This window comes from Haplochromis burtoni, unplaced genomic scaffold (assembly GCF_018398535.1).
Source record: "Haplochromis burtoni strain Fernald_Lab_line unplaced genomic scaffold, NCSU_Asbu1 Contig_130, whole genome shotgun sequence".
In the NCBI taxonomy this organism is placed as follows: domain Eukaryota; kingdom Metazoa; phylum Chordata; class Actinopteri; order Cichliformes; family Cichlidae; genus Haplochromis; species Haplochromis burtoni.
Window position 1 is genome coordinate 1,555,870 of NW_024582491.1, and position 13,434 is coordinate 1,569,303.

The following is a 13,434-nucleotide window of genomic DNA, read 5'->3' on the forward strand; positions in this document are numbered from 1 at the left end:
GTCACGTGACGCGGCGCGTTTTAGTGACGGTTTCTCTGTTTTGACGAGTCCGTGCTAGCCGGAAGTTGCTCGGGTCTGCAGTCTGCATTCGTTGGCTGCTTGTCTTGTTTTGCTTCTTTGCCATGAATAAAAATAAGGGCCGCGGAGTAGCATGGGTGAAGCCGGCGGAGCCGTCCTTTCTCAAGAAGTTTAAGAACGATGTGGGATACAAAGAGGGACCGAATGTCGACACTAAGGTAACTACGCGGTTGGGTTAGCCGTGCCAGTTAGCTGCACCGGGCCTACCAAACCATTATCTCTTTCAGTTGTGTGACAGCTACACTTTGCGACGTTTGTTTCTGAGCGCAGGCGCATGGTGTTCATATAAGGAAGAATAAATGCTCTGAATCATAATTCAACGGAGGGTCCCATTCACTGAATTGAGCAGTGAGGCCGCACGAGCTACAGCTGTTCCTCCGGACCATCAGAGCAGTCTCGAACTGCGCTGCAGCGTTCAGCAGTGACTGCGCAGGCGTTCTACAACTGAATTTATGTATTCTACAACAGAAAGCCATGGCTTTTCCTGAATGGGTTTGTTTTTTGTTTTATGAAGTTGTATTTAAAAAAAAAACAAAAAAACCCACCACGACTTGAATCATGACTCTGAAGTACAGGTTCCTGATTTTAGTTTTGAGTGTCGGGCTGCTGATGAAATGATTATCACTGAAATAAGAAACCTCGGTACCGTCATTCACAGTGAATGCAGGATTTCAGAACACATCTCACACAGGCTGTTTGCTATCCTAGCGTCAGGTGATGCCAACACTGGATGACGACAGCGGCAGCGATCGAGAGGACGAGTTGCCCCAGGTCGTGGTCCTTAAAAGTGGAGACCTGACTGCAGAGGAGGTGAAGAAGATGAAAGATGAAATACAGGCTGGAGGCAGCTCAGAGAAAGGTGAGAGTCCAGTTCAATGATTTAATTACACCAGGAGTAAGAAAATATTTACATATGCATGCACTGTATACAGCATGTTAACATAAAACCCTGTGTTTGCAACCCTGCACATACATACCTCCGTCTGCTCCGCAGATGGTCAGCCTCCTGACGGTAAAATCCTTTTCAAGAAACCAGCCAAGCGCTCTTCCTCAGATAAATTCCAGGGCATCGGTGCTAGCTCCAGCAAAAAGAAGAAGAGCAGTGGAGGGGACAAGGAAAAGGAGGAAGAGGAGGAGGAGAAAAAGGAGGCATCTGGAAAGAAAGTTAAAAATAACAGCCTCCTGTCATTTGGAGGGGATGAGGAGGAGGAGGACTGAATGGAAGTGGTGAGAGTAGGCTGTCAGGAAACAGGAACATTGTACTGAGTATAAGACATGGTTCAACCTGTCCATTCTTTTTAAAGGACAGTGCTACTGTTTTTGCATGTCATTCATGACATATAGATTCATACATTTTTAGTAAAGCATAAAAATCAGCTGGCACAAACTGAATTTATTCCGAGTCGTCTCCGTCTGACTACAGGGATGATTCTGATTCATTTAACAGTCTGAGCAGAAACAGTGAAGCTGAGGGGGAAAATGAACCTGCATCAGAGACGATGAGGTTATACTTCTGTTAGTGTAACTTTATCCTGCATCCATGTCAGGGTCAGAAACTACACAAGGACATTTATACAGTACTGTGTTACTGATAAGAGGGGAGTTGGTTCAGCTGCTGTGTGAAAGCCCACTCTGACATGTTAGCAGGACGTTTCCCTGGTTACAGCTACCAGACTGTGTTGACTCATGTCACTTTGTAGAACTTGGGGTTTGCTCTTTTCCAGCCCCGTGACTTTGTTTTAACATTTTAGTTTGCATGTTCTCGTGTGTGTTCTGTGAGGACAAATATGAACTGTTAAGGTGGTTTAGTTCTCAGGGGACTAAAGTCATGGCTGTGGGACAAGAATTCATATTTTCACACCTCAAAGTTTATAAATGTCTCAAACACAAGCAGAGAGATGTAAACCAGCTTCTGCTTGATTCTGGAGTTGATGAGTGAAGACACATCACCGTATGGCTTTACCTCAGTGTAGCTCTTTCACACACCACAGGCAGGTAGCTGAAGCAGTGTCTCTGAACTGCACGGATTCTGAAACCAGCTCATCTACATGTTTTCAGGTGTAAATTTCTCCTGCGTTTGCGTCCATAAATAACCTGAACTGTGTGCTGTGCTATAGATCCAATCACTATTGTATAGCTGTGGTCATAGGACCAGGACTAATTAGTGGAAAATCAGTTGTACAGTGTGCCCCGCACCCCACCCTTCAAGCCCAGTGTAAATAATTGAAGCAGCAGCACGCAGAGAGCTTTTCTGTATCAAAGAATCAGTGCTAATGAATTCCAGCAGATTCGGTTTTCCTGAAATTTATTTGATGCAGCTTTCCTTAATTCTTTTTTGTTATACTTCTAATCAAAGTCACAGCGGGAGCTGCTTGTGAATTTTAATTTAGAAAAACCAATTAATTCAGCTGCAGGAGCCGCTCGGCAGTGCTCTCCACAAAGCAAATCCCAAAGAAAAATATAAGATCATCGGAAGCGGGTCTGCTCTCGCATTTAAAACACTGAGAGCTGCAGGGAGCTAAATTTGTCCAGCTTCAGTTTAGTGTACTGGTAGCAGTGGGGGTCTTTTTGTTTTTAAAATATTACATGTAATGCGTCCCTTCATCAGACACAAACGAACATCAGCAGCTGATAAATGGATGTCATTAAATTCCAGGAGCAACTAGTTTAATGGAAATTAAATTAATTTTGTGTGATTATAAATTAAATTGTCCCCATATGACAGCATTGAGAGTTCTTTCTTCAGGTTCCAAAGTGCTGCGGATCACTGTCACACTCTGAATCAGCCTGGATCTTTGTTGCTGTGTTTGAATCTTGTGTGTGCTGAGGTGTGTGCGTGTCTGGCAGCCGTACGCAGGGGCTCATTGTAGAATCTTAAATACAGTCAGTCATGCACTGAATGTATGAATATTTTCTAGCTTCGACTGCGGAGCTGAACAGTTCATGTAGAAACGATGCATTTGTGTCAATGCAGTTGTGATGTATCTTTTTTTTTTGGTGTGTGCATCAGTTTTCATTGTGTATTTTTTGACAGTGCTACAACTCCTGTGAACTTTTGATATAAAAATATTAAGAAATCTTTGTTGGTTTTTACTGTCATGCGTTGCCTCATCAGTGCCACCTGTGTTCATGTCATGAATGAACAGATCTACACCTTCACATGCCGATTGCCTAATTCTTCTTCCTCTCACGCCACCTGTCAAGCTTTCCACATGCATAGTTTCACTCCAGGACTGTCTAAGAGCAGCTTTGCATGATTACAGTTCAAAATATTTTTTAAAGTTTCCACTGTGTCTTAAAGCAGATTTGGTTCTTTTTTTTTTCCCCCTGATTGGCTGCTTCTTGCAAAGAGGTTTTAACTGGTGGGTTAAAGTTTCGAGTTTCTGGAGAGAGCTCCATAAGACATGTCCCTTCATTGGTCTCCAGCAGAGCCAAGAGAATCTAAAAAACAAACAGTCAAGTCTAAACTGGACATAAATGCAGCTAATAAAATCGATGTTTACAACCTGTGAGTTTTATACCTGCAAAAAAATTCTAAAGATTAACATTTTTGTTCATTTAAAGAAAAAAAAAGTAAAGATGAGTTATTTCAACCTCTTTATTCAAAAAGGCATGTTTCATTCTCACACCTGCATCCAGATCATTACAATTGATGGAAGAACCTTTGACTTGGAAAAAAATCAAACAAAATCATTGCATCACATGATAGGACGCTGCGCTCGTGTTAGGCAGCAGCCTCCATCGTCCATGTAATAAATACACCCGCTGACATGCAGCTTTGGAAACACCTTTTTTTTTATTAAACTTTAAGGCCTGTGCTGTCCCTCTCCACACGGACTCTTGGAGCAGTGTTCTAACAAAACCTCATAAAAAAAAAAAGTCAACTTGTTATATTTGTAAGAAAATGAACATGGCAGATTTGAATCTAGGGAAAGTTTGGTTTACAGAAAGAAGTGCGCCAATTTAAAAGGAACATTCAGAGTGTAGAGCGGCTGTAACCCGCAGAGCCTCCTGCTGCTCCTGCCAGCTCAGATGATGGTTTTCTAAATTCAGGAGAGGACGAGCAGCGAACGCGTTTGATCCCGGTACCTGCGGAGGGAGACTCAGCCTGATATCTACAGAGTGCGGTGGGATACGTGACGGGGGGATCAAAGGGAACGAGGCCTCGGGGACACCTTTTGACATGCAGACAGCAGGTACTGCAGACGAACAGCTGGGTGCATTACTGCTGCTGCTGATTTCTCTTCATTGTTTTCACTGAGAGCAGAGGAGACTTTCAAATGGCTACTTAACAACAACACTGGCACCAGCAGCAAAGCAAGCACATTTCTACTGACCTGAAGGTGGGACGGACCGCTCTGCGTTCTGCAGCGCTGATCCCTCCCACATTCGTTCATTTACTAATTACAGTCAGCTGATTAAAAACTGAAGGGTACAGATATGTTCGTGTCCACCTGCTGGGCTGCAGCTCAGCATTACCATTTCAGATAATGTAAACAGCCAGCTGATCACACAGATTGTAAACAAATCACTTTAAAGCAGAGCAGGTGCATCGTGGGAAATGTAGGTTCCAGTACCTCTGGAGTCTGAACAGGACTAGAGATTCGGGGTCAGATTTATCACAGGGCAAATTAGTCATCACAAAAATGTGCCAGCGGGAGAACAATTGTGCATGTGATCCAACACTGAGCTAACTCGTGAGCACAGATGCCAGCATCTTACTGAGCAGAGCACACGAGATAATATCCACTAACCTGAATAACATAATCACAGGGTAACATGTTGATTTCACATCAGTGAGAAGCAGCTGAAGGAGAAACATTAAACTCTGATAATGAGGACGACCTCCTCTGGTAGAAACCGATGACGACTGTGGAGCAAGATCCAGAGAACCTCATAAACCTGACATCTCTGTGTGATGGCAGGCCTTTAGGATACACACAACAGCACAACGTAATTATTTACCAGGCTGCATGTTAGTGAAGAGTTACTGTGCCACCCTGTTTCCGTGTATGGACAGCCAGAACGATGACGACTGTCAGCCGCCTGCAAAACTCCATATTTACATTCAGTGACACGAGGAACAGGAACACGCTTCAGAGCTGACCGAATCACATTAATAAGTTTTGATGTGATACTACAGAGAAGTAAAAAGAAACAACAGAAGAGTCAGTAAAGTTAACCTTTGGCACCACACTCGCAGCTTAAAGCCATCCACCTGTGCCTTTAACTAAATTCTGCTTATGTGATTCGTTGAATTGCTCACGGCGCTAATTTTGTACTCTGAAGTAGAAAATCTTACACAAATGTGGGGGAAAACATGTCTTTGTGCCTCATGAAACACACGGAGCGACCTGCAGACATGGCAGAAAAAGTTGGTAGGTGAGGGGGAAACTTTCCTCGAATTTTGAAATAAGTGATTGAAGCGAACAGCGGTGAGAGCAGAGGACGCCGATGTTTGACATGTGACAGTATATTAGAGAGTTGCCTTGAAAGCCTGAAATGTGGCCGTAAAGCTTGGGACAGCTGAGCCTGTGGTGCTCAAATTGTGACTTTGCTTGCTTTTAAAAGTAATTTAACCCTCTGCACCATCTTTGTTTACAACTGTGTTGATCTGGCATGCTGATAAAAATTTTAATGCACTGTAGCAAGTGAGAATTAACCTAAAAATGAAGGCGTGCTGTCGGCGCAGCAGGATGATGTTAGATGAAAGCGTACTGTATCGGTCAGTCTGGGTTTCAGTGCTGACAGAGTTTCTGTATGATGCGATGCATAGAGCAGCCCCAAGCAGAGTCCCCTGATGAGGGACGGCTAATCTCTCTTGCTCGGTCCGTCCTCACTCCCCAGCACGTTCAAGTACAAAAAGAAAAGTGAGTCAAAGGTCACAGTTCGTCAGGTTAAATCCAGCGTGGAGGAGGCTCTCAAACTCAAACCCACTCTCTCTCTCTCTCTCTTCCTCCTCGACCCCAGCATCAAGTCAAAGGTCGGCTCGGGTTCAGCGGGATCCTGGGCGATGCTTTCCCAGCCTGGGCTTCCAGGTGAGGATGCTCAAGATGATGGCGGGGGCGGGGCAGAGAACCTCTGCTGTTCCTTATTCGATCTCGATTGGTGGATTTTTTTCTCCTTTTCTTTCTTTTTTTTTTCTTCTTTTTTTTACTGCTTGATATTGTTGAGCTGTGTGTCAGATTCGTTTTCCTCCCTCCTTCCACAGTCTGCCTCTGTAGGTGGTGGACCTTCTATAAAGATTTCTTGGTGAGTTTCTTGCCCTTCTTCAGGGACAGCTTGTTCTTGACATATCCCCGCTTCCTCTTGGCCGTCTGTAAACAGAAGAAAATGACACGTTCAAGTAGAAATGTATGATTTTGTGTGTAAGTTTGGCTAAAATGTCCAAAACAGCGGTGAGCTGGAATGGATGTGGGGACCTTTTTAGAGGTGTACTTCTGCCTGTTGGTGTCAGTGCTACGCAGCTTGTGCTCCACCCGGTCTCTGTTCTCCAGCTTCTTGACCTTATAAATCCTGACCAGCCAGTGCTCTGAAGTGAACGCCTCCTCCAGGTGCTTCAGCTTGATGTCCTTGTTGCCGATCTCGGCGTTGCGTGTCCGGTCGAAGCCCGGGGGCGTCCTGAAGTCCAACTAAACAAGAAACAAAAGCATAACTTAAATGAAACACTGACTAGTTTCTGCGAAGTAGAAAAAGCTCCTTGACGATGACATACCTGCATCTCTCCAAAGCGGTAGTAAGACATTTTGTACATAAGGCAGTTGAGCAGGGTGGGGGAGCCTGCTTTGTCCACTCTGAACTCTCCTTGGGGGGTAAAATAATCACTTTCCTGGGGTGAGACGTGACAAAAGGTGGAGAAAGAAAATAAATTAAAGAAAAGAACGAACACGTGTTCATATGTAACCAGAGAGTGCGAGATAGTTCCCTCACCCTGATGTCCCTGGGGTGCTCCCCCTCTGCGATGCGCACCATCCACAGGAACTTGTTGATGTCATCACCTGAGTAGCCAATCACCCCTCCGAAGATGATCAGGACATAGTCGACATCCAGCGACCTCATGATTTCATAGGCTGCAGTCTCATTGGACGACATGGCTTTGCCCACCTGTTAAGGCACAAACACACCGCAGGTTAGAAATATCACACTTAAGCTGCCTCACAGACCATTTACACTCATTCATCTAACACGTCTTTGGACTGTGGGAGCAAGCTGGACACACAGAGAGCAGCCATGCTTAAGTTTAGGTAAGGAAGATAGATAGAAGCTGCACAGATACAACCCCTGAGAGCAAACTATTCATTTTTCTCAGAATGTCACAGCTTTGAGATTAATGTCAGAATTCTCTGAGAAAAGTCGGAAAAACTCCAAAAGACGCCCGACCTATAGAAACCATTTGTTGGCAAGCACAGCAGTAAAATGGTTCTTGTAGTTGGTCAGTGGGTTTGCACATATCTCAGGAGGGATTTTGTTCCACTCCTTCATTTTAGATTTCTGGGTTGCTGCTTGGAAACTCGAAGCTTCAGCCTCCTCCACAAATAAGACTAAGGTTTAAAGACCGGCTAGGCCACTAAATGTGCTGCTTCTTTAACCACTCCTTTGCTGCCTTGACGCCATATTTTGGGTCATTGTCATGCTTGAAGACTCGACTATGTTCTGGCTGAGGAAAGGAGGAACTGGAAAGGAACTGGTTTTTTTGAGGTTCTCAAAAAAACAAAAAAACAAAACAGCTCCAAAGCATAATGTTTCCACCTCCACCTCCTGTGGAGATGGTGCTTTTTGGGACATACTCAGCATTTCCATTCCTCCAAACACGATGGGTCGAGTTGATGTTTCATGTTCCCACAGCACGCCCTGCGAGCGCTGCAGGGTTTCATTCCATTATGTTGTAGTGCGTTACCAGTGGTGTTCTTACTGACTATGGTCCCATCTGCCTTCGTGTCATTAACAAGCTCCTCCTGTGCAGTTTTGATCTGATTCACCGCATTTCTCATGATCATCCTCACCCCACGAGGCAAGATCTTGAACAAAGCTCCAGACTGAGGACGATTGATGCTCATGTAATATTTCTGAACAACTGCACCAACAGTCACCTGCTCATAAAGCTTCTTGTTGGTGGTATTGTAGCTCATTCTAGACTCCTGCAGGTCTACAATCTTATTCCTGACCTCCTTTGATAGCTCTTTGCTCTTACGACGGTGGAGGAGAGGTTGGAATGGAAGAAACAGACTCCTGATTTCAGCATGATACACATATCACGTGTTGTAGAGAATCAAAACCCAGATTTCACTCAATGAGATGCAAATCAATTTATAACATTTATTTCCTGTTTTTCTTTTCAAGATTTCTGGCTAATATTCTGTCTCTCCATAAAAATCTAAACTACCATCATTTATTTGTGAGCAAACCTCCAAATTCACCAGGGGGTCAAATCATCAGTTCCCCCACTGTAACTTAATGTTTGCATAATGTTTATGTAAAATACAAAAGGGAAAAAAACCAAACATTTTAAACCTAAAATAATTGGTCTTTTCTTCTGGTGGTTGGTTTAGGCTCTGGAATTATTCAGCAACAACCCAGCAGCTGTGTGGAAATGATAGCAGAGTTCACAACCCAGAGTGACCTCGAGTGGAAATACTCTGGATTTTGGTCAGTAGACAGCAGGGCTGTGAAACCTCGACTGCTCTTACTGAATAATGAATAAGCAAGTGATAAAAGCTTCATGCACTACAGGTCCCTCATGGGCTGTTGTTGAGGAAAAGATGTTGTTGTTCCTTGTTTTTCACAGCAGAGCTCGCTCTGGGCATCAAACGCCCATGCTGTATAGCTTCATACTCGTACTTGTTCATCTTGAAATACAGATCATTTAAGGTCTGCTTTTATTATTAAAAAAATAATAGTTGTGTGTCTGTGCTCTGGGACACATGGATGCGATCCACACAGTCAGCTATTTAAATGGTTTGAACTTATTGATAAGAAACAACTTATAACTAACCCATTTCCAGTTAGAGAAACTGTTAGGTGACTTAGGTTTTGGGTAACTGACTCGAGGAGTAAGTCGGGTTTTGCTGCTTTGATTTAAATCTCCGTTCTCAGCGCGTCTTTGTAGCGGTGCAGCACTGAATCTATGGAGTGCCTCTTTCACATGTACAGTATTAAGCTCTCTTAGGGTTTTGCAGTGCAGTGAACTGATGCAGTTGTGTCCACTTGGTGGTGTCATACACACATCAATACTCAGGGCGCTACACGAGGGCTGACAAACATCGACCAGAAGTTGTGTAACTAAGCAACCATCATAAAAAGAAGGGTAAGAGAAAAGCAGTCGGAAATACACGAGTAAAACAAGACAAGGCAGTGAACGCATTTCTGACAACACTCCTCTACAAACACACGACCAAGCAGAAGTGTAACCTCTGGGAATGACCCTTCAACCCGGATTAGAATTTCCTGGCAATCATTTCATGGCTCAGACTTAAAAGGGTAAACTCAAACCAGCTTTTCCAAACCTGGGACAGGAGATAAAGGGGAACGGGCAGATCAGCTCTCACCAGTGCTATATGACTGTTGTTCCATGTGTTGTTGTCAACCAGCGTGGTCCTGTTGGCCATGCCTGCTATCTGGTAGCCGTAGTCCCACCACGACATCACTCTGGCGTGCTCGTCCGTGTTCTGCCTCAGCCAATAGTAGGCCTCCCTGAAATCGTCCAGGATGTTGCGAGAGCTGTTGGGGACAGTTGCAGATGTGTTAATACTCCTGTGACGTTGGGCCTAAGCATACGCGTTTCCAGCTGATTACATTTATTTTATAACTTAATTAAATGAGCTTTGCCTGATCCGTAATTGAGAATAATGCTTATTGATCGTATGCAGGGCTTGTTGTGGCCCATTAATCCTGTCTGATACTAGTGCTTTTAGCTTCTTTCCCTTTAAGAACTCTTCTGATTGGCTGCCCCTTGAAAACAGCAGGTACATGCTCACACTCAGAGCCATGGACTCAAGATAAACATGTTAGGGACATGATGCAGGACCACATGTAGAAAACAAACTCAGTGGTTATTAGAGTAGCCTGAGCTTTCAGCTCACAGGGGTTACTGGTATATACACCAGCTATAATTATTTGAAACCTTGGCCATGTTTAATATGAATTCAATTAAATTTTACTGACAACAGTTGCCTCAAGGCACTTTATATTTTAAGGTAAGAACTCTAAAATAATAATGAGCGTCCATCACTGTAACAGCATCTACTCTGACAGGAAATAAGTACACGCTGGATGGGTCCCTCTTTAAAATCTTTGCCTCAGGAACCAGAATGCGCCTGACAGCTTGTTTGACGGCAGTCTGTTGTGCAGCACTCTGCCACAGCGTTTTCTGATATCTGCAGAGAGGAGTGGCAGCATGGAGCCGCTGAGCAAGGAGCTTTGGTGCGGATTAAGACCGCCTCTATTCATTTAAAGCATGAAGTGAACAGTTTCAGCAAACAGAACTTTAAAAAAACCAAAAAAAAAACACAGCACATCTGGTAGGTAGCATCATGTGGAGCCAAATGTTGTAATCCACTTAAGCCCACAGAACTGAAAGACACAAAATAGAGAGTAACCTCACTGAAACTATGATGACAGCGTGGTCTGTGTAGAGAAGCTGCTGTTGGATTTTTAAATGTCACTGCTGTAAGAGGTGCAAACCGTGCTCGTACATTAGAGTGAGGGTAGAAATGTCAGGGGCAGATCTCTAAATGCACAGTTACAGCATGGAGGGGAAAAATATGTAATTTCAGTGGACTGACCCTTTATAGAGGGGCCAACTGTACAAGGATACTCTCAGCTCTGTTGTAAACAGCTCAAACACAGAATAGTTCCTCCAATCACAGAGGTCCTGCTAAACCAGAGTCCTTACCCATCGTGGTTGTACGATGCCAGCACCACACTGGGGCTGGAGTAGGCGTTGCTTGTGACCCAGGTGCAGTGGACGGCAAACATCATGAGCAGCATCAGCATCAGCATGGTGACTATGGACTTGATGTTGGGGCCGAGGCCCTCCTCCGCCTTCTCTTGCTCCGACACGTGTTTGCGTACCTTCCCAGCCTGCCGGGGAGAAGCCGAGGTAAAGGTTACTGAAACTCCATCAGGACATGTCCGCTGTCCAAACAAGCTGCTAATGTACTAGAGGGTTATTTAATAGTCCTCGCAGAGAATTCTCAGGCAGACAATTAACTGTTGTTGCGCTTTTACAGTGTGACATTTAACAGCACCCTTCAGCAGACCTGTGATGCATTATTCCCCACGTATCGATTTGGAGGAAAAGCAGCAGAAGGATGAGGAAAACATTGGACGTGAGTTCTCTTTGTTTCTCCTGAAAGGTTAAAGGGGGAAGAGGAGCGTAACAGCTACAAACTGCAGTGTTGTCACTTCAAACTTTTTATGATAAATGTTTCCCGTAAACTTTTACCCTCTGATCCATCCAGCAAGTGGTGCACACACAGGGACTAGGACAGAACTTGTTTTGGGGTTTTTTTTAAACAGTGATTTATTCTGCTCCTATTTTCATGCCTCGTATCTGACTCAAGCTTTGAACTCTAAAACGAGCAAGGTCACACGACAATTAAAAGAGACTCATGATCATTTCCAGCTCTTTAGTTTGATTCTCTGCATCACACACAATCCAAAATAATCCTTATTTCCACCACACCACTGTTCATCCCACTCTGAAGCATTTAGTTCACCTTTAATATATTTAATCTTAGCACAATGACTCCAACAGAGGTTAAAAATCAAGCTGTGCATTTGATTAAAAACTTGAACCACTACTTTTAGCCACTTCAGAGTGTAGCGCAGCTCATGGCAGCCTTGGATTTTAGCGGCTCATTTCCACACCCAGCTAGAATGAATACGCGTTAGCATTCATTTTCCTTTTCACTAGTTTGATTTGAACAAATTCCTGAAAAAAAAATGTAGTTCTTTAAAAGCTTTCACTATGTGCAACATCTAGTTAGTAGCCAGATGTGTTGTCTACTATTAAATATAGAGTTTACAGAACCGCTTCCACCCGACAAAACTTGCAGCCGAACAACCTCAGAACCTGCAAGTGTTAAAGTTTCTCTGCATAATTTTTAAGACTTGTTGTTATAAATGACTCCAGATGTTGCAGTGAACTGCAGTCATGATCACATTGACACAGATGCTGCATGGTGGATTATAATATATTTGACTCTGTGAAGCTGGCTGACATGTGACACTACAATCATGTCCACCCATTGATGGAATGCCATTTCATTCCTGCGTAGTACATTTAAACAAAACAATGACTGCAAAGTCTGTAAAAAATATGTTGTGCAGGGAACACACGATGACCCCTGACCTTGTCATAGAGGTTGCCGGCATTCTTCCTGTCGTCCTCGTCGCTGCTGTCCTCTGCAGGTGGGCTCTGCCTTTTCATGTCATCGCCCAGGTAGTGTTCAAAGACGCTGGAGAAGGCAATGGCTGACAGCATGCACACCACCGGAGTCAGAGTCAGCATCAAGCGCACCATCACGCCGGCAAAATATACAGCACTGATAGCATACAAGGCCACTGTGACGAGAAGCAGAGAGACACAAGGAGGTCAGAGGTGACCGCAACGCAACAATCCAAACTTGATGAGTTTCATTAAGTCTTGCATTCAACTATGTTTAGTCACTTTAATGGGACCAAGTCACTTTACATCTGCAATGCATTTGCTGTTTGATAGCCACTTAAATGGCTGCACTTCTTTTCTGTGTTTATTACAGGGTAAACCTCACTAATAGGTGGAAAGGAGGTCAAAAGAGGGGGGTGGGAGGAAGAACAGCAAGATGAGAAGAAACAGAACAGCAGAAAGACCAGTACAGCACAAAATCAAACACAAAGCCAAATGTGCATGTGTGGCTTTATTCATGGAGTGAAAGATCAAAGCCTATCTGTGGAGTGATTAGGAGGGAACAGGTAGAGAGCAACAAAAAAAACTGCCAAGGGAGAGAGGAGCAGCGAAACAAGTAAACAACAAAGTGGTGCAAGGAAGAAAGTGCAATAACCAGCCGGAGGAGAAAGACGGACTTCAAACTGGTAGGAAGGTCTCTAACCCGATGTTTTATGTTTCCATATCAGCAACAGAGATTTCATTCTTCTCAACCAGGAACAAAAACTATGATATAAGCAAGCAAGAGGCTGGTGTTGTGAGTTTCAGTGCTAAAACAGTTAAATTAGCACCTCTGAGAGAGTCCGTCACAAATAATGCACTTTGTACGGTCAATGAAAAAATTATTTGAACCTCAGCTGATTTTGTCTATAATTTCAATGGTCGGTTTATTTGAACAGTGAGACAGAACAAAATTTAAAAAAAAAAAA

At 43.8% G+C, this 13,434-nt stretch overlaps 2 protein-coding genes across 2 annotated transcripts in view; one reads left to right on the forward strand and one right to left on the reverse strand.

The window, feature by feature from the left end:
* Positions 1-22: 22 nt before the first annotated feature.
* Positions 23-3,151, forward strand: kiaa1143 (KIAA1143 ortholog). Its single transcript, XM_005930199.3, has 3 exons — positions 23-236; positions 787-937; positions 1,073-3,151. Exons 1-3 carry the CDS (start codon positions 123-125, stop codon positions 1,294-1,296), a joined length of 489 nt encoding a protein of 162 aa, XP_005930261.1. The 5' UTR covers positions 23-122; the 3' UTR covers positions 1,297-3,151.
* A 511-nt stretch (positions 3,152-3,662) lies between these two features.
* Positions 3,663-13,434, reverse strand: part of LOC102309321 (dolichyl-diphosphooligosaccharide--protein glycosyltransferase subunit STT3B) — a 77,644-nt gene continuing 67,872 nt past the window's right edge. The window contains exons 10-16 of the mRNA XM_005930203.3: positions 12,431-12,642; positions 10,970-11,157; positions 9,624-9,795; positions 7,009-7,182; positions 6,794-6,907; positions 6,501-6,710; positions 3,663-6,395 (exon numbers count right to left, since the gene is read on the reverse strand). Of these exons, the coding sequence (XP_005930265.1) occupies positions 6,315-6,395; positions 6,501-6,710; positions 6,794-6,907; positions 7,009-7,182; positions 9,624-9,795; positions 10,970-11,157; positions 12,431-12,642 (1,151 nt within the window). The 3' untranslated portion in view covers positions 3,663-6,314. The remainder of the gene's footprint in view (positions 6,396-6,500; positions 6,711-6,793; positions 6,908-7,008; positions 7,183-9,623; positions 9,796-10,969; positions 11,158-12,430; positions 12,643-13,434) is intronic.

Coding starts and splice junctions, on each gene's coding strand:
- kiaa1143 (XM_005930199.3), top strand. CDS start 123: ATGAATAAAAATAAGGGCCGCGGAGTAGCATGGGTGAAGCCGGCGGAG. Junction 237..786: donor GACCGAATGTCGACACTAAG/GTAACTACGCGG, acceptor TTGCTATCCTAG/CGTCAGGTGATGCCAACACT. Junction 938..1,072: donor TGGAGGCAGCTCAGAGAAAG/GTGAGAGTCCAG, acceptor TCTGCTCCGCAG/ATGGTCAGCCTCCTGACGGT.